Source organism: Phaseolus vulgaris, chromosome 9 (assembly GCF_051622355.1).
Source record: "Phaseolus vulgaris cultivar YP4 chromosome 9, ASM5162235v1, whole genome shotgun sequence".
Classification (NCBI taxonomy): domain Eukaryota; kingdom Viridiplantae; phylum Streptophyta; class Magnoliopsida; order Fabales; family Fabaceae; genus Phaseolus; species Phaseolus vulgaris.
Genome location: NC_143506.1, coordinates 39,182,113 through 39,209,167, shown reverse-complemented (window position 1 = coordinate 39,209,167; position 27,055 = coordinate 39,182,113). Strand labels below are relative to the sequence as shown.

At 33.6% G+C, this 27,055-nt stretch overlaps 5 protein-coding genes across 7 annotated transcripts; 4 read left to right on the top strand and 1 right to left on the bottom strand.

Annotated features, from left to right (window-relative positions):
• The first annotated feature begins 787 nt into the window (after positions 1–787).
• On the top strand, positions 788–8,128 carry IBR3 (acyl-CoA dehydrogenase-like protein). Of its 2 annotated transcripts, none has more exons than XM_068628204.1 (17): positions 788–1,160; positions 1,256–1,393; positions 1,782–1,922; positions 2,015–2,146; positions 2,607–2,792; positions 3,050–3,127; positions 3,367–3,480; positions 4,267–4,365; positions 4,444–4,561; positions 4,716–4,969; positions 5,532–5,726; positions 5,872–6,014; positions 6,193–6,277; positions 6,364–6,573; positions 6,853–7,005; positions 7,083–7,187; positions 7,689–8,128. In XM_068628204.1, exons 1-17 carry the CDS (start codon positions 1,026–1,028, stop codon positions 7,878–7,880), a joined length of 2,478 nt encoding a protein of 825 aa, XP_068484305.1. In that variant the 5' UTR covers positions 788–1,025; the 3' UTR covers positions 7,881–8,128. The 2 variants fall into 2 exon arrangements, 1 of the variants encoding a protein (XP_068484305.1); XR_016515843.1 differs by having other exon boundaries at positions 835–1,160; positions 5,532–5,715.
• Positions 8,129–9,431: 1,303 nt separating this feature from the next.
• Positions 9,432–12,568, top strand: LOC137820172 (pectinesterase/pectinesterase inhibitor). The gene is made up of 2 exons (XM_068624059.2): positions 9,432–10,671; positions 11,674–12,568. Exons 1-2 carry the CDS (start codon positions 9,663–9,665, stop codon positions 12,384–12,386), a joined length of 1,722 nt encoding a protein of 573 aa, XP_068480160.1. The 5' UTR covers positions 9,432–9,662; the 3' UTR covers positions 12,387–12,568.
• Positions 12,569–14,373: 1,805 nt separating this feature from the next.
• Positions 14,374–19,031, top strand: HEB2 (condensin-2 complex subunit H2-like protein). Of its 2 annotated transcripts, none has more exons than XM_068624058.2 (11): positions 14,374–14,833; positions 14,928–15,027; positions 15,823–15,929; positions 16,363–16,505; positions 16,583–17,012; positions 17,104–17,276; positions 17,350–17,505; positions 17,596–17,682; positions 17,821–17,922; positions 17,996–18,163; positions 18,305–19,031. In XM_068624058.2, exons 1-11 carry the CDS (start codon positions 14,644–14,646, stop codon positions 18,782–18,784), a joined length of 2,136 nt encoding a protein of 711 aa, XP_068480159.2. In that variant the 5' UTR covers positions 14,374–14,643; the 3' UTR covers positions 18,785–19,031. The 2 variants fall into 2 exon arrangements, with proteins under 2 accessions (XP_068480159.2, XP_090151862.1); XM_090295736.1 differs by having other exon boundaries at positions 14,401–14,833; positions 15,827–15,929.
• Positions 19,032–20,588: 1,557 nt separating this feature from the next.
• Positions 20,589–21,834, bottom strand: LOC137820170 (RING-H2 finger protein ATL2). Its single transcript, XM_068624057.2, has one exon. The coding sequence runs from the start codon at positions 21,691–21,693 to the stop codon at positions 20,863–20,865; it is 831 nt and encodes a 276-aa protein (XP_068480158.2). The 5' UTR covers positions 21,694–21,834; the 3' UTR covers positions 20,589–20,862.
• Positions 21,835–24,577: 2,743 nt separating this feature from the next.
• On the top strand, positions 24,578–25,593 carry LOC137822658 (uncharacterized). Its single transcript, XM_068627602.2, has 2 exons — positions 24,578–24,849; positions 24,953–25,593. Exons 1-2 carry the CDS (start codon positions 24,763–24,765, stop codon positions 25,415–25,417), a joined length of 552 nt encoding a protein of 183 aa, XP_068483703.1. The 5' UTR covers positions 24,578–24,762; the 3' UTR covers positions 25,418–25,593.
• The last annotated feature ends 1,462 nt before the right edge of the window (positions 25,594–27,055 follow it).

The window sequence follows — 27,055 nt, the reverse complement described above, 5'->3', positions numbered from 1 at the left end:
CACATGTAGATAACTACATCATTTTTTGTGATATCTTAATTTAATATCTTGTTATTAAAATTGGTTCTCATTTTTGGTTATGGAAGAAATTGATTGTGAATTCATTATGTTATTTAATGATACAATTTTTTATGATAAACACACTTAGTGAAGTCACTAAAATAGTAAAATGAACTTAAAAAAATAAAATGAATTGAAATTGAAAATTACTTCCAAATCAAACAATCAACCCTAATAAAAACTTGTAACATATAATATACAATAAAGTCAAACAATACCTATAAGACTAGATTCGGAAACACATACGTACCAGACACACGAATCAGACATGATACTTATAGGATATGTATTAGTGAAATGTTTAATTAAAAAAATATTTGTTGGAGTTTTGACAATTCTAACATGATTCTAGCACAATTTAAAAAAATAAAAATACATTAATTTTTAAAAAATTTAAATTTATTATAATTTTTTATTATAATTACAAAAATAATGAACAAATTCTTTTGAATCATGAAAAACATCTTTCTGCTAAAAATATTTAAAACATATTATACACATAAATTTTTATTATAAATTTGTAATTACATAATTTCTAAATTTATCATGTGTAGTATAAAAGTTGTGAAGAAGGCAAATAAGTTATCTTTGCAGTTTGTTTGATGCCTTTTAACACTACTTTTCTTTCAAAAAAAATCACCAATAACATACAAAGAGTCTATAAATAATTTATATTACAATTGTTAAAACTTTAGTTCTTAACTGTAATTCAGCATTTTATTTTAGAATATTCAAAATATCTTCTTGTATCAGTTAAGATTAATCCAAAGCTTTGAAGCATTAGCACTAATTTTTGCGTAATGAAATTCTCGCGCTACTTCTTCATTCAATCCAACGTCGCCATAGACAAAGGTCCCACATCGTAGAGTGTCTGTCCTGACACTTTTCTGCAAGTGACGTCAGAGGTTCCAGCCAAATCAATTCACCAACAACCTTTTCATCTGTCACAGATCGAGGATTCGGATATGGCGAGGAAGACATCAGACCTCTTAGAGCAACTCGATGTTGTTCATCACTTTTCCTACGACTCTCTCATCCGCTACTGTTCTTCCAACGTTTCCGGCTTCCCTCAATCCCCTACTCGGTTCACCGTTTCGCAGGTTTTTGTCTTTTTGGGACCTTCTATCGTCCTTCTGGGTCAAACGGGTTTTCATCAAAACTTGATTTTTATTTTGACTGTGATTCTCTTGTTTAGTTTGGGCATGGACAATCCAACCCCACGTACTTGTTGGAAGTGGGTTCTCATGACTCCGCCGTGAATCGCTATGTTCTCAGGAAGAAACCTGCCGGAAAATTGCTCGCTTCAGCTCATGCCGTTGATAGAGAATTTAAGGTTTTTATGTTACATTGATGAAAATTAAAGGCTTGCCTGGGTTCACGTGAGAACTTGTAGAATCATGTTCAAATACTAACTAAGATGATGTTAGGCTAATGCTTAAATGTTTAATTTCATATATGAGAAATTGATTTTCGATCGATTGAACTGGAACAACTTTGGATATCTTTTGTTATGAATAAGAGATTCTACAGTTAGTTTTACTACTATCTAGTTTTTAGAATAAAAGGGTCCAGTTATAGATCACCTTACTTCAAAATTCAGATCAATTCAAAATCAATTTTGTAAATGTTCATCCAAACTCCCTCTTAAGTGTATGAAGTTTGGGGAGTGAATCAACATATTTGTGAGAGAACGACTAATTATGTGCCCTTATAATTTACAGGTTCTCCAGGCATTGGGTGCTCATACCAAAGTTCCGGTTCCTAAGGTTTTCTGTATGTGCAATGATCCAAGTGTTATTGGAACCGCGTTTTATATCATGGAATATTTGGAGGGGCGCATATTTATTGACTCCAAGTTACCGGTATGATTTGCTTTCTAGTTAACTTTGGTTTCCTTGGTTATTGCAGAATTGTCATTGGTTTGATTGGTGAGATGTGACTTGTAAATAATCAGGGTGTGGCACCTGAGAGGAGGAGCGCAATTTACAGGGCAACTGCTAAAGCCTTAGCTTCCATACATTCTGCTAATGTGGACTCCATTGGTCTGGGAAAATATGGACTACGCAATAATTATTGCAAAAGACAGGTATATTATTTTATATATGATTATTTGTGGTCAATTTATGCCTTGATTTTCATGAAACTTTGCTTTTTAATTGTGCTGAATGACACTGTATGATCCATGTAGCGACCTCAATTGGTGAAATAAGACCGTTGTAATTGTGCATTGAATTTTTTCACGGGGAGATATGTGTATTGGGATAGAAAGCTGAACATAGATGGATGCATTGTACAGTTACAGCACAGTAAAATTTATGAAAGTGAATGTTGAGGAGACATTGAAAACATCGAGCACTGCATTTGGTTTTTAAAAAGTTTAAGGAGGCACTTAACATTCCTTTCCCCATGTCCATTTTTTGGTTCCACTCCATCTTGTATCACCACCCCTGCTACTGTACCAGGACAGAAAAGAAGGGTTAGGATCAAAATAGATATATTTTATCAAATAAAAAATTGTTCTAATAGATAGTTTTTTTTTGTATTAGATTGAGAGGTGGGCTAAGCAATATGCTTCCTCAACCAGTGAGGGTAAACCTGCTAGTAATCCAAAAATGTTTGCCCTGATTGATTGGCTACGACATCAAATCCCTTCTGAAGATTCTTCAGGAGCAACAGGAGGTCTGGTTCATGGAGATTTTCGCATTGACAATCTTGTGTTCCATCCCACAGAGGTAAAGTTTCATTGGATGAAAAGTACTTTTCTTTGTTCTGGTCTTTTAAAAGCATAGATTTTTGTTCTGATCATGCTCAAAATTAGAGTATCATAACTTGTGTGCTAAAAAAACAAAATTTATGTTCTCAATGCCATGTATTGTTTACTATGGAATTAGGACACTGTCAAGACTCAATATTAGTATTTAGGACTGTTAAATTCATTGGCATCTTAGAACCCACTTCTTATGCCTTATTAGTTTTCCTTCCGTCGCAGGATCGAGTAATTGGAATACTTGACTGGGAATTGTCTACCCTTGGTAACCAAATGTGTGATGTTGCATATAGCTGTATGGTATGTACTATATACACACTTTTCTGAATCGAGATTTTGTGACATAAAGATGAGTTATATTATACTACTATAATCATTTTTTGAATATGCAATTTGCTTATATAATCTTGATGGTTAGTATCTTCATTTAGTCTGATTGCTTGTTAAACTGATGATAGTAGAATCATTGTTTCAGATTACCATGTATTTGATTAATTTAATTACCTGCACAATTCATGTTCCTTTTGTTCTCCTGGAAGACTTATGTTGCAGATATTGGGCCCGAAAACGTGCGTGAAGGTATGGAACATTCTGGACTACCTGATGGTATTCCTTCGCTACCAGAATATTTGGCCTATTACTGTTCTCTAGCAGTAAGTGTTACAAATATATATGCCTTGATTCGGTATCATTTCTTATGTATGCTGTTGTGATGATATACATAGCCCAAATTTATGCATTATTACCTTTGCCTTAAGACTTCTTGGGGATTGGAAATTCTACTATTAAGTATGTTTGGAGTTTAGATTCAGATCAACTGTTAGGATAGATATAATAGCCTGCACAATATATCTCTATCTAGATATTAGGGTATAGGGTTGCCTAGAAAGTTGACGTGAAAGCTATAATTTTTCCTAAAAGAAACCACGAAGAAGGATTTGTGTATGTGAAGGAGAAAACTATCCTAATTTTCTATTAATGTGGAAGATCACTTAAGGTCTGGAAAACTGTGGTACATATGAAAGGATAAGGGCTCTCCTTTTGACACACTATGCAAGCAATGGAAAACCTATCACAAGGCTCACAAAACCCAACACAATCTACATGGGTTTAAGTTCTTATAACAGCCCAAAAACAAATGTTATTACAATTTACAACTGGAATGAACCAATATATTTGACATCCAACCATTAAGTTACAGGAATATGTAACTAGTATATTCTACCCAAGATTAAAATATCTAATAACATGTTCAATGATAACTAGTTAATCTCATAACTTGAGATTTTGATTGTTTTGTTTGAGATTTTAATAGCTTTGTATTTGATGGTGGTCATTAACGCTAGCTATATAGCCAGGGATGCTTTTGGCATGTCTTGTAAGTTGTATCATATATTTGCCTATTCTTGAAGATCTAACGAAAGAGTTTTGGATTCCAGGAAAGGAAATGGCCTGTTGCTGAATGGAAGTTCTATGTTGCCTTTTCTTTGTTCCGAGGGGCTTCAATTTATGCAGGAGTTTATAATAGATGGGTTAAGGTATCTAAATTTGTTAGAGATGCTGCTGCTGTTATAGTTTTAAGATCTAATATTTTGGGGCTTCTTTGTGTGCAATAGGGTAACGCATCAGGAGGTGAGCGTGCTCGACACACTGAAGTACTTGCTAATGGCCTTATAGATGCTGCTTGGGAATTTATTGAACAAAATTCTGTGCTTCCTCAGCATCCTCCCTCAGGTAGCTATAACATGTAAACATTATGGGCTCTCATGTAGTGTATCTAAAATATAATTTGTTACCTACTGGAAGCTAAAAATATTACTAGGTTATTATTATTAAACTACCAGCTGAAGCCCTTTTACACCTTATAATCAGAATTTTTTTTTATCAGTACGATACTATTCGAAAGAGTTTGTGAATGGGAATGATGCACAGGGCCGCTCAGATCAGGGGAAGTTTGTTCCTAGTCAAAAGGTTTTGGCACTGAGGAAAAAAATAATTAAGTTCATGGAGGAACACATTTACCCCATGGAAAATGAATTTTATAAGCTTGCCCAATCAGACTCACGCTGGACTGTTCACCCAGCAGAGGAAAAGTTAAAGGAGATGGCAAAAAAAGAAGGCTTGTGGAACTTATGGATTCCTGTATGCGTCTTTTCCTCTTTATTTTTTCTGTATTTTGTGATTTCAGAAGCTTTTCTCGTCCATCTATCAGGTTTGATGTATTACAGCTTCTTAGGAGTTGAGTTATGAGCATTGAAATAAATATCCAAAGATGTTGTAGGGGATCCCTCACCATATAAGTCAATTTGGTGGAGTTGAGTTAGATTTGAACTTACATTCTAAAAGACACGGCTATTTGAGTTATTTAGTAGATATTCTACCCTGTCTACCCACCCTCTCAAAATAAAACTTGATGAAATCTAAGCTTTTAAAAAGAAGATACTGAAAAAAAAATATAAAAAATATAAAGGTTTAATAAATCATAGCCGAAAAAGAACTTGTGGATGCTGGAAAAGCTGTAGGGATGAGCATTGCTGTAACTCAACAGGACAGCTAAGAAAATATTCAGCCTGAATAGCTTGATGGAATACAGAATTATTAGACATTTATCATCTATGATTATTTCTTAAATTCTTTTATTACCTACTGTCACTGTTTCTTTTCCTGAAAAAGAAGTCATCTGAATGCATTTGTTTGTGTGCAGCTTGATAGTGCAGTGAGAGCAAGAAACCTTATCTTCGATGGGAGCAATAATCATCTCTCTGCCTATGCAAATGACTTGTTATTGGGAGCTGGTCTCACTAATCTCGAATATGGATACCTTTGTGAGATCATGGGTCGTTCTATTTGGGCTCCACAAATATTTAATTGTGGTGCACCTGACACAGGTAATATGGAGGTAAGATGGAACTTTGTAGATTTGCTTGGTTGATCATTAACTGACTAACATGAATTTGATCTCTCTCTGGGGTTGATCATATTTAGTACGCATTCTATAGATGTTGCATTTTTGTCTAATTTGAGAGCATTACTTTGCATATTAGGTATTACTGCGTTATGGAAATAAAGAACAACTACAAGAATGGCTAGTTCCTTTGCTTGAGGGGACGATTAGATCTGGATTTGCTATGACAGAACCACAAGTTGCATCTTCCGATGCAACCAATATTGAGTGCTCTATTAAAAGGTAGTATTATTGTTAATCTTATGTAATTCAAGAGTCCGTCTTTTCATTTGGCCAAGAATGCATTGGCTAATTACTTAAAAAACGTAGGTTTGAGTCAAGTTTCTTGGTAGAAGACAATTTAGACATTTGGGTATGGACTACTTATTTAGTTATTTTCTTAATTTGTCATCATTTATAGGCAAGGAGATTCATATATTATCAATGGGACAAAATGGTGGACTAGTGGTGCTATGGATCCAAGATGTAGAATTCTTATAGTCATGGTAAGTATTTGACTGAAAGTTATTGCACTAACAGTCATGTGCCATTCATGTCAATAATCAATAGTGTGATTGAAACATATGGACAGGGGAAAACTGACTTCAACGCAGCAAAGCATAAACAGCAATCTATGATCTTAGTGGATGTCCAGACTCCTGGTGTTCACATAAAGAGACCATTGACCGTGTTTGGCTATGATGATGCTCCACATGGGCATGCAGAAATAACATTTGAAAATGTTTGTGTGCCAGCAAAAAACATCATACTGGGTGAAGGACGTGGATTTGAGATTGCTCAAGTAAGTCGAAAAATATTTCTTAGGTTGAATATTAGGATCTGATGTTGATTTGATGTTGTTTTCAAGCATGACTAAACAAAGAAGTCGTATTTTTAAGTATGACTTCAATTTAAACAAATAAACTTTAATATATTCTACCATGGAAGGAATTACGGGGTTATGTATGGAAGTTATTTGGTCTGTCTATCTGCATAATGTTCATCTGCCTATCTTCTTTTATATGTTTACTAAAGTACCAAAAATATATTTTCAGTGTGCTGATAACTAGCATTCTTGCAGGGTAGGCTTGGTCCTGGAAGGCTGCACCATTGTATGAGACTGATAGGTGTTGCTGAGCGAGGCATGCAGTTGATGGTTCAAAGAGCCATTAGTAGAAAAACATTTGGGAAGTTCATTGCTCAACATGGTTCATTTCTTTCAGATATGGCCAAGGTATTAGAAATTTATTGGACGAGAGTGTCTCAGTTTTACATTATTAAGATTCTGCTTACTTAGCTTCTGATGTTCAGTGCCGAATAGAGCTAGAGAGGACCAGATTGTTAGTGTTGGAAGCCGCTGATCAACTTGATAGACATGGGAACAAAAAAGCTCGGGGGATACTAGCAATGGCAAAGGTAATTGTTTGTAACACAGACACTCCTCTTAAATGGTATGTTCGTGTCAGATACACGTATCGGACACTGACACTTGTAGGACACATATCGGTGAAATATCCATTCAAAAAATATTTGTTGTATTTCACCTGTCCTATGAGTGTTAGTGTCTGATACGTGTATCTAATACAATTTTAAAAAGGAAAAATATATTAATTTTCTAAAAACTCAAATTTATTGTATAAATTTTTATTATGATTATAAAAATAAGGAACAAATTCTTTTGAACCAGCCATAAGAAATCTTTATTTCTGCTAAAAAAAGTTTAAACATACTTTGCACATAAATATTTATTGTCAATTTATATAATTCATAATAATATAATAATAGATATGTGTCCTCATATTCTATATTTTAAAGATTATACATATCTCTCTCTGTGTTCGTATTAGTGTCCGTGTTACATACCTATCATTTCACTTTGATGTTGATTCTTCCACACTCTCCTTGGCATGGGAGCAGGTAGCTGCACCGAACATGGCACTGAAGGTGCTTGACATGGCAATCCAAGTGCATGGAGCAGCTGGTGTTTCATCTGACACTGTCCTGGCTCATCTATGGGCTGCTTCGAGAACACTGAGACTTGCAGATGGTCCAGATGAAGTTCACTTGGGGACCATTGCCAAGTTAGAACTGCAGAAAGCCAAGCTTTGAGAACCTCAACACTTTTTGCCTCAGGGCTAAATGAAAGTCATCAAATAACTCGTGAAACGGGAAATTAAAGGTCCACCAAAAAAATGTTCCTAGGACAAAAAAATGCTTTCAAAATGCTTTTTTGGAAGCATCATGTAACATATATGAAGTTGTTCAAATTCAGCTCTCTCATTGTGTATTCCAGGTTTGAAAATTGTTACTTTAAAAGTCCTTAGTTAAATATCACAGCCCAGTGGTTTATAATAAAAGTATGGCCTCGTGTTAACGAATTTACAAAACTTCACCATTTAAAAATAGAGTCAAAAGTGAAGTACTCGTAAGAATGATATTTCAATCAAAATCTTGCAAATTTAACTTAGCTTAATTATGGGTCTAACGGACTAACTCATCACTAATTTAATGAAATAGATTAACCTTTTATTTCATTAATTAAAAATAATAATTGAAAAAATTAGAATTTATAAATTGTATTATTTAAAAATATAAATATCACTACAAGAAGATCATGAAATAAAAATTAATTTTTAGAAACCAAAATAATTAGTTACAATAGGAATTAAAATAGAGACCATTTTAGAAACTAAAAAAAATTGATTTCTAAATTAGTTTCTATTATTTTATATTATTATTAAATAGTTTCTAAATTCGTATCTAATTAGCAACTAAGGTTTTAACTACCAATTATTTAGTTTCTAAATTTGGTAGTAAAAATTTTGGTTGCTAATTAGATACCAATTTAGAAACTATTTAACAATAATAGAAAATAATAGAAACTAATTTAGAAATCAAATTTCTTTTTAGTTTCTAAAATGGTCTCTAATTTAGTTACTATTGCAACTAATTATTTTGGTTTCTACAAATTGGTTTCTATTTCATAATTTTCTTGTAGTGTATATAATAATACTTTTAATTTAAATCATTAAAACTTACAAATTAAATTAATATGGAAACAGTAATCTTTATATTTATCCAATATAGTTAAGTTCTTCACACACCAATTTCCTTTTTTATTTAAAAAAAAAGGCTACTTTAGGCTTCCATAACATAGAAAAATCATGATTGACAAATAATACTAAATAAAAAAGAGAAAATTAAAAAAAAAATGTTTTTTTCCCATTCTCAGTAGAGAGAAAAAATAATAGATATGACAGATAATGTAAAATTAGAATTTGAACGAAATCACCCTACATATAAAATGAGGGTCCTGATATTAACACCATACACAATAAAATACATACAATTCATATATACTAATAAACTAATATTTTAATTATATTATATTATTATAATGGTTTGTTAGATGTATGTATTTTTTATTTTTTATTTTGGATGTTAAAAGAAATCTTTTCCATAAAATAACTCTATACCAAAACAACAACAAACATCAAAGGTGATGCAAGGGTACACATCAAAAACTTATATTAGCACCAAAAGTTCTTGATTCAAGGAGATCCTCAAAACCAAACCTTTTTTAAATTGTTTTCTTTAACAAGTAGATGCCAAAATTAAACAATGACTGATATATTTTAACTGATGTTGTGCACCAAGTTTAGGAATTACCTGATATTCTTGGATGCAGAGAACATGCATCAAAAGTACCCTCCGTTTCACAAGGGATTCCCACCTTCCATTTAACACTGATTTTGCCGAGAATTTAGAGCATTTATAAATGAAATAACAATCATAAGTTGAAAGAATAAGCACCCAAAAGATTGAAAACAACAGTTCTGATCACCCTTTCTCATCTTGTTGAGGAAAAAAGGAACACAGAAGAAAGTTTATATGGGTGAAAATGTCAAAGCCAAAGACCAACAAAGAAGGTTCGCCATTCTTGGCGTCTCTTCAATCCTCCTTGTGGCTGTGGTGGCTGCAGTGGCTGTTACCTTGAACCAGGGAGAAGAACCTGCAGATGATGCAGCTCATATCACTAGCTCTCAAAGGACCAGTGTAGAGATACTGTGCCATTCAACAGAATACGCCAAAACATGCAAGAAAAGCCTTGCAAAAGTACCTGACAGAAATGCAGACACAAGAGCTTTGGTGAAAGCTGCGATCAATGCCACAGCAGTGGAACTTTTGAGTCACATAAAGAACTCCACCCTTTATCGTGACTTGGGGAAGGACAACATGACAAGACAAGCCGTGGAAATTTGCAAGGAAGTGTTTGAGTATGCGATTCATGGTATTCAGAAATCTGTTGATACAATAGACAAGTTTGAATATGGGAAGTTGAGTGAATACATTTATGATCTTAAGGTTTGGATCTCGGGGAGTCTCACACACCAATACACATGCTTGTATGGTTTTGAGCACACAGACACAAAAGCTGGTGCCAAAATGAACAAGGTTTTGAACACCTCTTTGGAGCTTACCAGCAATGCATTGGATATGATCGATGTGATCTCTGGTATACTGAAGGACCTTAACATGACCTCATTTGGGAATAGGAGGCTTCTCTCTCAGGACAAAGTGCCCTTAGATGATTACCCTTCATGGGTGAGTGAAGGGAAAAGACGTCTTCTTTCGCAGGGCACAGAAAGTGCTAAGGTAGTTGTGGCCCAAGATGGGTCTGGCCAATTCAAAACCATCAAGGAAGCTCTTAAGACCGTTCCCCCAAACAATGCTGAACCTTATGTGATTTACGTCAAAGCTGGTGTTTACAAGGAAAATGTGGACATGTCCATGCTCATGACCCATGTCACCATCATTGGAGATGGTCCCACAAAGACTAGATTCAGTGGCAGTTTAAACTACGATGATGGCGTCCAAACTTACAAAACTGCTACTTTTGGTAAGTACCTCTTAAACCCTATACCTATACATTTATAATTGAGTTATAATGTATAACCTTGCTCCAATATACAACAACGTGATTGAGATATAAAGAAATATATTTTTCGTCGTAAACTCGTGCAAGTTTTAGGCAGAAAAAATTGAGTTATAACTGATATAAGTTGTCAATATATAACTTTTTTTTATAATATCAAATATTTGTCCCATGAATATTTTTAAACATTATAAAACATATTTTTCCTTATTATAAATGTAAAAGAAAAAGTCTAGAAATAAAATACTCATGCTAACACTCATTAACCTTGAATTTGCCTTCTTGTTAACATACATTACCTTAACATTTTTTTTTTCTTAACAATACAAAAAAATAAAATAAAATACTTTAGGAGTGTTCCAATCCTTTTACATAATGTTCAAAGTCTCATACCTAAAAGGCCAAGAACCAAGAACAAAAGCTTACAACGATAGATCTCTCCCAACCAAACAACGTTATACCTTTCAGTCTCTGAATCAAACAACACAAAGGGCCAGAAAACACAAGCCCCTAAAACACCAAACCGATCAAACCACCAAAACCACATACTCTCTTAACAAAAATCCTAAACCTATCTAGTCCTTCCACCCAAAAGAAACAAAGTAAAACAAGAGTAATATACATTGGCAACCCACATTTTTTATACAACCACATTATAACTTCTAATATTATTATTTTAATACTTTTTCATATCATTTAATTCCAAACTTACCCTTTACTATATATATTTATTTTCAAACTCATCACATAAAGAATTGTATACAACTCTAAAGATTGTCAAACTATCATTTTCTGAAAACAATTCAAGAAAAGAGACAAAAAAAAAAACTTAATCCTTCATAGAACCTAACACTAGAATAACCTATACAATAATACCAAGACATGCATTAGTGAATTTCTGTAAGGATGTGTGCAATTAACTAATTTGATTTGATTACCTAACATCTTATTATCATTAAATGACAGCGGTTAATGCTGCAAACTTCATGGCCAAGAATGTTGGATTTGAAAACACAGCAGGGTCTAAGAAACATCAAGCAGTGGCACTTCGAGTAACAGCAGACCAAGCTGTGTTTGTGAACTGCCACATGGACGGGTTCCAAGACACCCTCTATGCTCAGTCCCAACGCCAATTCTACCGTGACTGTATAGTGACTGGCACAGTGGATTTTGTGTTTGGAGATGCAGTTGGAATGTTCCAAAAGTGCAAGCTAATTGTGAGAAAACCACTGAACAAACAAAAGTGCATGGTGACTGCTGGTGGGAGGGTGAAATCTGACAGCCCCAGTGCCCTTGTTTTCCAGGGTTGCCACTTCACAGGGGACCCTGAATTGCGTAGCTTGGCAGACAAGGTAGCATACCTTGGAAGGCCTTGGAGGGCATTCTCTAAGGTCATCATCATGGAGTCTCAAATTGACAACATCTTCTTACCAGAAGGTTACATGGGATGGATGGGAATTAGTTTCATGGACACTTGTACTTATTATGAGTACAATAACAAGGGCCCTGATGCAGACACATCATCGAGAGTCAAATGGCCTGGTTTCAAGGTTCTAACTGCTCAAGAAGCTTCTGACTATTATCCTTCAAAGTTCTTTGAACTTGCTAATTCAGATGAACGTGATGATTGGATTGTTAGATCTAAGGTACCTTACAGTCTTGGAGCTATGAATTCCTAGTAGCTATATGTACCCACTAACACAAAAGTGGGATCATCATGCTATCCCACTAATTAACACAGCCACACTCTTTTTCTTTTTCTGTTAGCTAGATTGGTATTTTAGTGTTTGGAGTCGGAAAAATATTATTTGAATGGATTGTTCCATTGTTATTGGCCTGTTTTTTTGACCTTAACAGAAAGGTTGGAATACCCTAAAACATTTCATATTTATTTTATTTATTTTGTACTGAGCTAAAGAAGAAAAAGATATTCACACTCTTTTTAGTTAGCTAGAAAGGTTGGAATACCCTGAAACGTTTCATATTTATTTTATTTATTTTTTACTGTGCTAAAGAAGAAAAAGACATTCACACTCTTTTCACTTAACTAGATTTGTATTGTAGTGTTTGGAGTCGGAAAGATATTGTTTGGATGGAGTTTATGTTCTATTATTATGTTGTAGAAACCTTAAACCTAGATAAATATTTTTTAATTTAATACTGTATATATTCTCTTCTTTTATTTCAGATTGGGTTAAACATATGTTTCTATTTTTTATAACATTTTTTAGGAAAATGAAACCACATTTTTTTAACAAAGTATGTGATTCAGTAAGATTTTAACTTGGTGTTGTGAATATGGGATAGGTGAGGTATTGGGATGTGCTATTCATTCTTGTAAAGTCCAGTAGCATTCATAATTGCTTATTATACAATTTAATATGCAACATTTGCAACAACACTTAATTTAAGAGATTAATAATGGAGGAATCAATTTGATGTTTGTAGAATCAATAGAATGATGTAATGGAGATACATGAATATGAGATTATTATAATGGTAAAGGTTAGAGTGATCTAAACGGATTCTACATTAACTTTAACACTAAGTTGTATATATTAAACACAACTTTCTGTTAAAGGTTGAAATTGTAGTTGTGGAACACATTCTTTAATAAGAAGTTGTGATTTTCAAATATGATTTATCCAATTTATAAAAAAAAAATACATTTTTTTTATTTTGGTAATTTCCTGGAGAAAATAGATTAGAATATTAATTTTTCCTTCTCCAAACTCACCATAACCTGACACCAAAGAAGTGTGTACTCTTAACTCATAAAAAAGTGTGGCTTTGAATAATAATTTGAGGGATATTTAATAATATCCTTTATTTGGAGTAATTTCTTCCAACACCTCCCATTACACTGAAATGAAAAAATAATTTATTAAAATTCGTATATATTTTAGAAAGAGTAAGGATTTTAAAATAATAATTATCTTACAAATTTTACTTCCTGTACTCCCATAATTACTATTTGCACTCCCATAAATTTTAATATAGTCATTCTTCCCTTCATGCTATATTTTAATGGTGATTTTCATATTATCTATTTTAGAAATCTTTTAAATTATACTTTCATATTACTCTTTCTTTCTTCTTCTTATTTCTCTCAGAATCCAGTGAAGAATGTGGGTTCAATTAGAGGTGCAGTGACAATGTGATCTAGCAATGGGGGATATTTAAGTCTTTTTACTGTTATTATGGAGTGCTGATAATAATCATGGGTGCAGTTCGATTCAGATTTAGGAGACAAGTTTTTCCCACACCATATCACTTTTAACCTCTACCCTATTATTTTTTAAATTTCCAAAACTATTTTTATTTTGGATTTGAAAATCCAGAATAATAAATATAATTCACAATTAAAAAAATACATTTCAAACACACAAAATTAAAAATGCATTTTGAATAAAAATTTCTGGAATTTAAAAATGTGTTCCAGAAAATCAAATTCAGAATATTTCTAGAAAAGAGTTCCAGAAGTAATTTTTATCCACATCATTTTTTGTTTAAAAGATTATTTTCGTCATTTTAGAAGGACATTTTTATCATTTAATAGCAGATAGGTGCATGTTAGAATTGATATGGTGCAGAGAGAATTTTCCGATTTATGAAAAGGCCTAGGCCCAATTTACCTTTGATTTGTGATCCAGGAGCGGGAAAAATAAATCGAAAAGTTTTTGAAAAAAGTAAAGTTTCCTCCTTCACTCTTTCTCTCATACGCTATCGATTTTCTCTCTCTCTCTCTGTCTCTCTCTGCATACCCCCACAAGGTTCGAACTTTTCAACACCCCATTTAACGTTTTCTTGCCGTTTTCGGAGTTTTCCAACTCCTCGCCGGAAAGATTAAACCCTAGGGCTTTTTCTCCCTTTGGGTTCTTGGAATCGAAAATTTCGACATTACCATGATTTGCGAGAGGATTTCGTCCACTGAAGATGACTAAGGGTACCTCGGAACCGGGGGGGAGTGGAGGCGGCGGCTTCCACGCGGTTCACGCGGAGCGTGACCTAGAATCCAATTGGGAAGTTGACCTCGCCAAGAAACTTGAGGAGTATTTGCTGAAAATTTGTTCAGGCGAGATCACTGGCGAGGAAGAAGGATATTTTTCTGTGAACTTTGCCGAAGGTTTGGTCCATCATAGTCCTTTGTCTTTTGAAAGTTCCCATTTAATGTTTAAAATTTGTGTTCACCTGTGTTAGTTGTTTCTGGGTAATTGTAGCTGCTCTGCTGCTTCAGGGTTCCATACAAGTGTATAGTCGAAAGGTGGAATACCTCTACACCTTGGTCTTGCGTGCTTTGGAGTTCCTTTCTCAGAAAAGGTTTGATTTTTTAGTTTAAGTTTCTGCCTCTATCTGCTTTCTGTTATGTAATTTGCAATTTTATATCTATATCCATTTTTAATTTTATTATGTTAAACGTACTGAGTGTCATTATCAACGGTAGGAGTTTGGGCTCTAAACATCTGTTTGGTTCAATGATGGGAAGGGATGGGTTTAGCCTCCTTATTCTCCCCACTCCTTCTATCCATTTTCTTCCAACTAAAGTGTTTAAGTTTAAGTTTAGTTCTTAATATGTTTGACTATGAAAACTGTGTCAGTATTGTTGCTAAGTTTACAATATATACTCATAATTGTTTCTAGTTGCTTGTTCTGTCCTCCCCTGGTAATTATGATTCCATGAGAAAAAAGTCGATTGCAAACAATTCTGATGATAGAGCCAATTAGGCTGGAAGAATATGAAACCAATCGTGGACCTTCACATTTGCGAATACTCAACCTTGAAATTGGATCGGTTCTTTATGACCATGTGGTCAGTAATTTGATCCTATTTTCTTCCATTCTTGTAAACACAAAATTGAATTTCAGCACCCAGATGGTATTTGTGCATTGCCCACGTTTCAGGCCCTGTTTTCTAGGCATCTTAGAGATATGAAACCCATCGTGTCTTGTCTTCACCCAATGATTAAACCTCTTTGGAGTGTTGCTACTTGACAAAGCCAACAGCTTATTGTAGGTGACATGAAATAGGAAGTAATAATGTGTTTTGACTGACTTTTATTTTTGCTTTTGAAAATTAAACAGCAATGATTATTCTGACTAAGTTTTTTTGGGCAGACAGCAGGATCATAAAGATGGGGAATCAGTTCAACCTGAAGAAAGTGGTTCCCAAGCTGTTGCTGATGAAGAAAATGATCAATTCTGGGGCTTAGATGACATCCAAGGTACCCTATTTAATGGAGATTGCTGAATGATTAAACAAGAACCTAGCAGAAGGCATTTATTATGATGATTATTATTTTTATGTAGCAATATTTAGTGTACCGCCGAAATAGTTTTGTTGCACACCAAGGTTGAAAATGTACATATATAAATCTATATTTGGTAAGATTGTTTTAGCTTATTTGGTTCTGGGACAGAATACTATCAATTAAGTTGGTCATGGTATTGCTGGAACCAGGTTCTCTCTGCTTTGGACCTCTATGTCAAATTTAGATATTTATTCATAGTGTCTTGATTCTTGGATTTCTTCCTTCTCTCACATTGTTTTCTGTGCCTCCTTTCAACCTTTCGTAAAGTGTGTCAAAACAATAAATGTTGCTTTGTTTCAGTATAAGTATTTGCAAATGGCTATATCATCTGTGTGTTATGATGCAGTTGAACAGAAGAATTCCTTGGATGACACAGCAGGAAAAGAAGTGAATTTGGATCACTTTATAAAACCTCCTGCAAATCTAGTTGTTCTTGAAGGCGACTGCTTGGATGCTGGTGGTGATGGAGGAGAATTGGAGTCTTTTCTGGTATCTTAATTGCTTGCTTCTGTTTGCATAATGATTTTTTTTATAGTTTTATTCGCTAATATGATTATTTGTTGCAGTTGTCCACCACAGACCTGTACCAGGACTTTATTTTATTGGACACATCTGATGCTGTTGCAGTTCATGAGTTTTTGGAGGGTAGCAAAGCTGCCACAACTCGACATGATGCTAGTGGAATAACCTCAGGTCGTAAAAGCTTTCTTTCTCCTGGACGTACTGGTGGAAGTGCTCGTAGATTATCAGCTGTTAAGAGTCAGTTTGCGAATTCCAACTGCTCCCCTAAACTTAATGGTGGTTTTGATGATGAAAATGTCCAGCCCAGTTTTCCTGCTTGTGATGGTCTTGATGGCTGCAATTATGGATTTGATATGGATCATGGATGTGATGCATCTAGGGAATCAGACAATTCAGATTATGATAATGATGATCCATGGAAACCTTTAAATCCTCATGAACTGGGCAACTTGAGGGTGAAACCATTCCGAAAAGGTCCCCCCAACTCCCCAAAGTCTTTCATCAACAATTTGCCTTACCTTAATTGTGTAACTTATCTGCTTTTATCTTTTTGCTGTACCTGCAGCGAAAATTTTAAAAAAGAATAACATTAATGTGAGACAACCAACTCCTATGAGCTCCTTGTTTCCACTTGCAAAATTGCATGGTCCTATCAGTCCAGAGCTCGTGGAACTGTGGGAGATGCAACATGTTGTCCATGAAAGAGAAAGGGATACTCAAACTCCATTCTATGTGAAGGTACTTTTTCATCGTTTTGCCATTTACCAATATATGAATTTATACTATATAAAATGTGATTTGTAAATTGCAGCTGAGGCAATCTCTTGTTAGCGAGGGGAATGAACCTGGTGTATCATTTAACGCTGAAGGTGACAACGATGACATTGAATGTGATAGTGGAATTCCTGATTTTGATATGCCAGAGAATGCTTTCATGGAAGAAAATCTACCACCTTTCAGTAATGAGGTTAGGAAAGGAGATCAGTAATATGGCTATCTATATATTCTCATGAGATGACATATTTGAAACTAATTTTATATCCACTTGAATTAACAGCCCGAGTTTGATGATGCTGATGTCAACATTGAAGAAGCTGTAGATCTTTCTCAAGCTAGTTTGGAAGATCTTTGCCGCTCTCATCTGGTGAGAGTGCCATTGTCTATGACTTGTTGGGATATGAAAGTAGCTATTTATCAATTATAGATAAATTTTCCTGCATGATAAATTTTTCAGTTTCTGCTTTCATTGCACTAGTACTGACTATCCCTTTTCATCATCTAGAATGCTCTCCTGGCAAGCATTGCTGAAACTGAGAAGCAAACTGAAATGACTGCTAGAGTTTCAACGTGGAAACAAAGAATTGAACACAATTTGGAAGAACAGGTGAATTCATCTTTTGGGTTGCCTTCCACTCTATTTAGTTCTTTAAATTGAATGAACTGCTTTGGCATGATAGGAATCACATCCACCATTTGATATCCAAGACTATGGTGAGAGAATTCTTGACAAGTTCTCCATGCTCTCCCTTGAAGCAAGCAGTAGCAGTGTCCTGACCTTTTCTGATTTGGTCAAGGGTCAAGAAAAGTATGATGTGGCCCGAAGTTTTTCTTCCCTTCTTCAACTGGTAATTCATTTTTTAGCAATATCCCGTGCACTTCTTGAACTTTTACTTCATGTTATGATGTTTGACGTTGAAGAGTCCAATTAATCGGATTATCACTGGATTATTTTTCCAATATATCATGGAAGTTCTACAATTTTCCAGGTAAACAATGGAGAAGTAGCTCTAGAAAGAAACGGAATTGATGGGAACTCTGTCTGCTACACATCTGTTAATCCCTTTCATGTTAGGCTCCTTGAGCATGAACGAGAGGATGCACAGTTTGGTTTGCCAAAAAAGAGAGCAAAGTCTCCAAAAAAACCATCTAGAAAAGGTGATAAGAACAAACCTGAAAGAGAAAAGTCATCAACGAAAAATCCTTCTACAAGAGGTCATAAGAACAAATTTGGAAGAGAAAAATCTCCAACCAAAAAATCCTGTACAAGAGGTGATAAGAACAACACTGAAAGAGAAAATTCTCCCACATCTTCTAGGAGATATGGATCAAATGGTGTGTCACCACCAACAAATTGTAAGCTTTCTGTAAAGCATGGAAAGGTGAGTTTGATGAAGTTATCCCCTGAAGCCAAAAGAAGGCGTAGATCTCAGTATGTTGAACCAGTTAATTTACATTCAGCAGGGTGACAGTGGCAATATCAGCTTATTCCACACCCTTCGCCCTAAATGATTCAAGCAAGACATTTGCTAAATGTCTTGGACATAGTTAAGTTATGTAATAATTATTGTAGTCCTATTTATCACTTATTACTAACATCCATTAGTTTTAGCCTGTATCATTATTGTTGATGACATTAACATATTGATGTAATGATATCCACATGTAACACCATAAATTCTTGTGAATGTAATAACGTTTTGCCCCTTCTCAAAAGTAAGGAGAACTATTCAAGTATCTAACATGTTAATACTTCTGGATTTTTAAATTTAGATCTAATCTTTAACTACAAATAATAGCTCTGGCAGTGTTTTGAATTTCTCATCAAATGACACTTGTACTTGTTTAAAGTTCTCATAGAGTTAGTCTTTTTATTAGACAAATTTCTAAACTCTTAGTAAACTTCACTTTAGAAACTAATTGTTGACTTAACTCTACTTATAGATTTATCCTCATAATTTCGTCTCCTCCAAAACTTTCATCATTTCTGTTATCATTCATCTTTCATTTTAAGAAATTTAAATAAAAAACATCGAAGAAAATTTACACATGAGATGCAAAGTTGGATTGCATTATATGGTAATCAGAACTTTAGTTTAAGATATAAGTAATTTTTCTTCAAAAAAAATTAATTTTTATCTTGTTCATATTTTCTTGAATATTTAGGATTGAATTTGTCTTTTTGTTTAGCTAAAATTTATTGTTTTTACTTTAATTTTTAATTTTTTTTCAAATTTCTTCATAGATTAGAGTTTGAGTGTTTTTAATTTTATCATTGAGTTCATAAATTTCTATTACATCATTAATAATTTTCTTTAAATTTAGGTTTCCATTATCATCTTAAAAATTCATTTCTGAAAATTTTTAAAAAATTTCGTAGTTCAAAAAGAAATTCAGTGGTGTACAAAGAAATCTGAACTTGTTTCTGAAAACTCTTCAGAACTGTGGTGCAGTAGCGATTTCGCTTGTGTGAAAAGCAATTTCAATCTGTTTTGAATTTCTTTCATTTCAAAACAAGACAATTGCTTCCTGCACCATATCATTGCATCCAATTTTCATAAAAAGACGAAAATACCTTTAATCTATTATTTTTTGTATTGTAGATTTTCTTATCCAGAATGACTTTCATTTTTGTTTCCATTGGGTGTAGAAAGAATTTGGCTCAAAACAATTAAGAAGAAGATCTATAATTGAAGATGGAAGCCTGAACATCACTTTTACTAAAAAAAGTGTTACATATGTAAAATATTCTTCCATTTCAAAACAATGAAGAATATCTATAATTGAAGAGAAGCCCGAACATCACTTTTACTAAAAAAAAAAAAAGTGTTACGTATGTAAAATAAGCAAGATAAAGTTTCTCTCATTGAGGATAAAAGTATTTGCAAATATTAAATTCTTACTTAACTATTTTAGTTTTATATATTATAAGGATAATTTTAGAAAAATCAGATAAATCATTTACAAATTATAGTTGCTAACTAAAAGTGTAAATTAATTGAAAGGGTCATATAAATAAATAAATAAGTAATTATTTCTATAACCATCATCATAGTTAAGAATGTTTAACTCTTCAATGAGAACTCAATTAAGTGCCCATAAAATGTGTTGTAAGTGTTTTGTTGATGTTAAGGATAATTTTAAAAAAGCAAGACATGTTAATGTTAAGTTTCAGCATAGGTGTTAGTAAAAGGACATCATCATTGAGGTGGCCATTTATAATTAATAAGATTCGCATAGCACATTAAAGGAAAATATTGCAATTAATCATAGTTACTAAGAAATGAGTATTGTTTAAAATTGTTCTGATTTATATACAAGCATTGGATGACCAATTTTGGTATTCTATGTAACTATTTTTAAGGAACTGCAAAGTAAGTAAAAAATAAAATAAAAATATATAAATCTATTTATGTTCAAACCAAAACATTCTACGTCACAACCACCAACCCTCACGCGCCGCACACGGCACTACCTTCATTAAAATCCACGCGCCACAAAACAAACCAACCACCACGCGCCGCATAGGTTATCGTTTCAAGACCACTCACTGAGTCTCCTCGCGCCCACCTCGCTCCGCGTCGCACTGGGCGGCGGAGCTACAGTCACCGCCGCAAGACGACGGCGACACGTTCCCCCTCCGTTCCCTGCTCAGAATCCTCGTAAACGACAACATGCGACTCATCGGCGACCGAAACGACGTCGAATTCTCGTCACGCAAATTCTCGTCCCGCGGAGGCACCTCAACGGTTACACCAACCAACGAAGATTTCCTCGTACCAACCGAAGAGGAAGGAGAAGATGCAGAACCGGTTGGGGTCTCACCCGAACCGGATTCCGGTTCGTCTACTGTTACAACAACTTCCGGTTCAGCCGTGCGCTCGACCGGTGCGCGACAGAGCGGACACGTGGCGTGCGAGTGAAACCACATGTCGATGCATTCCGTGTGGAAGCTGTGGTTACACTTCGGCAAGATCCGGCCCGGTTCGCCCAGTTCGAACTCCGACAAGCAGACCGCGCATTCCGGCGCGTTTTCCGGGTGTGCCTTGGGGTCGTAAGTGAACACGGGCAGCGAGGCGAGGACAGCGGCGTCGAGGCCGCGGGAGACCGCGGCGGCGGTGGGAGCGGCGCTGGAGAACATGAGCTGCGTACGGCCGAACTCGCGGTGGCGGCGGAGCTGACGGCGGCGCGCGCGTCTGAGGTACCAGCGCGCGTAGATGTGGAGACAGAGCATTAAAATGACGATGAAGAAGAGTAGAACGATCGCTGAGAGCATGATTTTTCCGCTGAGACTGTAAGTCTTCTCGTCCAAATCTTCATGGATTGGGTTTCTCTCTCTGAATCTTGGTGTCGCTTCATCTCCTCCCTCTTGAGCCATTTCTCAGAGTGATGAGTGAAGAAGAAAAATTTGAGAAAAAATAATAACAATTATTATGAATGAGAATGGATTTTTGATTCCGTTGGTTTATAGAATGGATAAAAGAAAGAGAGAGGAAGGTTCTGAAGGGTATGAACCATTACCTCATCCTTTTATACGCAACCATTCTTCTTCTCCATTCTCCATATGCATCAGTTGCCACTGTTGACGCGCTTTCTCTTTCTCTTTTTTTTTTTTCTTTTTCTTTTTTCATATTTTATATTCCGGAAATTAGCTTGCACCTTCCTCCGAGAGTGGAACCCACGCGTCTTTTCATTATTTTTATTATTATTAAAAAAGCTTGTGGGAAAGTTGCAGTGAAGTTGTGTATTGGTCAACGTGTTCTTACTTAACCCAAACCAAAAATAGTCTTCGTATTTTTTGTCTGCACTTTTTTACTTTATTGCAAAGAAAACAACACTTTTCTTTTCTTTTCTTCTCTTCTTCTTATTAAGTAACTTAACCTAAGATTTGAGACTTTGGTTAAGTTTTATATATGCTATCAATTTTCACAACACCTTCAACTCCAACCTATACAAATTCACCAAATACCTAATTCAATTAATGTGGTTTAGTTCCATTTTTAATTCAATGTCAATTTACTAATAGTGTGATTATGGATGATCAATATGGAGGAAATAAGAATAAATATAAAATATAAATTTGTATACAACATTTATTTGAATAATAATTTACATTACATTTGAGTAGTTTTAGAATAAATTATGTGATTTAATGAATCTCCAAAAACAATTTCATAACTTTTACTTTTATAAACTATTTATAGTAATTATTTTTGACAAGATAGCTGATCAATTGTTTATTACTAATCTTCATGATAAACCGTGTTAATTGTATATGGAACATTACAAAAAGTCTTTAAGAAATTATATATTCCATTTTTGGCAAGCCTACGAAATTGTACAAAGACTAAAATGAAAAATTGTTTTTCTAAGATGCAATACTTAAAAAAAATTATTTATTTTTACTAGCTACATTAACTAATTTATAAAAGATAATTATGTTAAAAGATTTATACAAATGACTCAAAGCTAAGATCACAAAAACATGTAAGAAAGTAAAGAGGTGTTGAGCTTAGTAAATCATAATAGTTGATTAGTAACACGCACATATGATTATTTATCGTAAAGTTCAAATAATTTTTGACAAGCTACCTAAGTCGTCAACTAAATGGACCAGCAATTGAGCTTGGCCCAACTAATCGTGGGCCCAAATCCATTAGAAAGTTATAGTTTATCTAATAATACTAGTAATCATCCTCTATTATTAATAAGCTTCACCGACTTTATAATAATTGAATTTCGTAAAGTCACCCACTTCATATTTGGTAATGACTTTTGCATTAATTTTTTTTCAAAATGCTTTATATGTTTCTCCCTCTATTATCAAAAAACACTTTCAAAATTTATATTAAATTTGATGTTGATTGTTCATAAAAAACCTTCTAATGTTAAATGAAAGGTTTATTTAATTTACATTAAAGGATTAATTTACTGCATGCTATATATAAATTTATGGCGAGGACTATTTTAAATGCATATTTATTATTTAAATTGTTTTTTCTTAACTTTAAAGAAAGGGTCGCGAATATATATTATTAACTTTTGAAAAGCTTATAGTCAACAAGGAAGTGTGACGTAAATGCGTTTATTACTTTAGAATTAAAACACTAACTTATTTTGGACATTTTAAAAAAGAAAAATATTTTGGTACAACGACTAAAGAGACTGATATGATAGACTCGATAATTTCTGTTTCTTTCCAAACATAAAGTTTATTTTCAATTAATAATATTTACATATTTTTAAAAACTAACGTTTAATTTTTTTTTAACATGTCTTTAAAAACTAAATATGCATTAGGGGTTGAACGTTCACAGGACGGTACTCAACTGATATAAAGGTAAATGTATTAATTAAAATGCATATTAATATTGATTAAATCGAAAAAAAATTAAATAATATATTTTATTTGGGATAATTGTTTTAATTTAAGTCTAATAATAAATGAGTCATCGGATATTTTAAATAAGTGCAACAATAAAGATAAAGATACATCATTATTACAATATTAGTTAGACAATATGAAGTACTCACGAATGCTAGAAAAGAAAGAATAAGGAAAATAATTCTTATAAACATTTAATACTATAAAAGAAAGAATGTGAAGTACATCATCATATTTTTTGAAATTAACTTTTAACTTTTTTAACATGTACTTATAAACTAAATATGTATGATTAGGGGTCAAATGTTCACATGACGGTACTAAGACAAGTGTATTAATTAAAAATACATATTAATATTGATTAAATCCTACAAAAATTAAATAATATACTCTATTTGAGATACATGTTTTAATTTAAGTTTAATAGTAAATGAGTCATTAAATATTATAAATAGTGCAACAACAAAGAGGTATATCATTATTACAACATTAATTATATCTGTAGAGTATTCATGAATGCTAAAAAAGAAAAAAAATAAGAAGAACACGAGCAAAATAATTATTACGGACTTGGTTGTCACACAAGTACAAAATATAATTTAAAAAAAAAAAAACATTACAATTTTTTGTTGTTGAAATAGTTGAAGGAAATAGTTCCTATATTTGAGAGAATGTTATTTATTGAAAATTGATTTTGAATTCATAGTTATGCCCCAAAGGAAATAGTTTGAGAATTTATGGATGGCTATGTATTTGTCCAAATTGAGTATATATTTGGCATGGAGAGTTGGAAAATGTAGTAGTGGTGTTTTGCCTGCACTTTGGGTAACTAAGGTCATAATAAATGATGTTATTAAATAGAAGATCCCAAAAGGTGTGAACTTTGAAGCCAAACTGCATTTACTTTGTGCTTACCAACTCCTCCTCTTGAGCCACCCACAAACAAATCAAACACACTTTCTTTCTTCTCTCTCTCCACTTTCTTCTTCTCTCTCTTCTTTCTCTTCTCATTCTTCATATCACCAACAAAGTTCACAATTTTCACGTACCCATTTTCTCACAATGACCAACAAGTCCCCAGTTTTTCCAATCTCAGACCCTCAACACTTCAGCGACTATGGCTTTGACCCTCAAATAAACTATTTTCAGGTTCCTCTTTCTTTTTCCCACCCACTTGGAAAAATCTCTTCTTTCTGCATTCACACGACACGACATTAGTATTATATATTCATGTCTGGTTTTTTTTCCACAGGTGTTGGAAGAAGCCATGAAGCACAAGCGTGAGACGGCGAGATCCATAGACTCCATCCACTTCAAGCTCCAAAAGCCCATTTCCAAGGACGAATCCCGGACCAAAGCCCAGAGGCCCAGGAAGAAGCGCTGGTGGAGAAACGCCCTCCTCTTTTTTAAGTGGCGCCGGGCCCATCCCCGCGACACCAACATTAACCAAGACGACGTGCACCAGGCCCGCGCCCGGGCTTTCCGGGCCTCCATCTCGGGCCCCGTGTACTGGACCGAGAGCCGAAGCGGCTTCGCCACGCCCCACCGCACCAGCCGCCCTTCCTCCGGGCCGCTCGCCGGCACCCTCACGCCGCCGGCGAAAGATGACGTGGACACGCCTTACTTGAGTCTAAGAGAACTGAACATGGAACAACAACATCAACAACTTCAGGGGAGGATGTCTACCTCGGCCATGCCCATATACCTTGTCACTTAGAAAATTTTCAACCAATCACGTGTTAGAGTGTTACCACTTGGTGTTTTTTTTTTAAATTATTATTATAATTTTTAACCTAAGCAAAGGTGTTTGTTCGATTTGGGGTGGATCCTGTTTTGTTGTTTGTTGCTCAGTTTTAATATATGCAACTGAAGTGGTTGGTTTTGACCAAAGTACTTTTTTGTTTCCAAGGTAGTTGTTGTGAATTTCTTAATTAACAGTTTTGGTTGTTTTTGGATTTGAAACAAAATTGTTAAAAATTGAGATAAGTGTGAGTAGTTAGAAGTAGTTGTTACTTGCGGCATTTACCAAGGTAGCGCCAAGATTTGTGTCCGTTAAGTTGGACCCCATCTAAACCCTAGGGTCGTGGTTTTGGGAATTGGGATTGTGGGGTCCAAACGGCAACGTTTCGTAAAGGCTGTTAAAGTGGATTGTTATTTTTGAAGGCTCCTATTACTTCATTGTCAATGGGGCATGAACATGGTGGATGAGAGCAAAAATCCAAATCACTAAACTATCACCACATGTGCATTGCCCTCTACTTCCATCAATCAATTTTTTATATTTATTTTCAACACTTTATGTAATTCGAATAATAATGTAAGAGCATTTTAGTAAAAATATTTATTAAATGGAATAGAAGTAATTCAATTACATATATTTCAGAATTTCTTATGAATAAAAACGAAGGGAATATATCATTGAAGGTTCTTATATTGTGTTATTATTGGGTGAGAATATACGTAAATTAACTTCTGTAAAAAAAAATTATTAAATAATAATCAACTTAAAAAAAAAAATAGTCATTGATTAAATTATATAATATTATAAATTAATATTTAATTAGTTATGAAGGTTTTAAATAACAACTCAACTATATAATCTGAATTAATTAATAGTTAAAATTTTAGTGATTAATTACATACTAATTTAAAAAATTTATTAATAATAAAAGTTATTATAAATATCAATAATTTTTGTAATCTCTAAATTAACATTAAAGTAATTAATTTTTTTTCTAAAATTTATTTTTATGTAACTAGTGTAGTATCCAATGTTAAAATGAGAAGTGATCTCATTATAAGTAATTGAAAGAAAGTAAAAGTTAGAATTTAAAGCAAGATTCAAATGATTTAAGAGAATTGTAGTAATGTTTAAGTCAACAATATCTTAAATGCAATGTCTAAACCAAGTTAATGAATTTAAGATAGAAACATTTAGTGTTAGAATACATAATTTTCATATCAATTTAGAATGAGTCAAAATTAAGATAATTTGTAAATATTTTTCTTTCAAAATCAATTAAAGCTATTTTAAACATAGAATTACGAGTAGATAAATCTCAAAACAAACCATGTTTTCAAATTGATAATCTTGGACTTGAGAAAACAAAAAATCTTATTTTAAGATTTAATAATATAATATATCATTATTTATATATAACAACTCATTTTTAATAAATTTTACATTTTCTTATGTTTTTATATTTATTATTTATTACTTTATAATATTACTAAATAAAAACTAAATATACTCAATATTGGGTTTTTTTTGGGTCATAGTGTTAATGATATGAAATATTTCACAAACAGAAAAACTAAAAACCCTGAAATTAAAACTGGTTTTGGTTTTTAAATC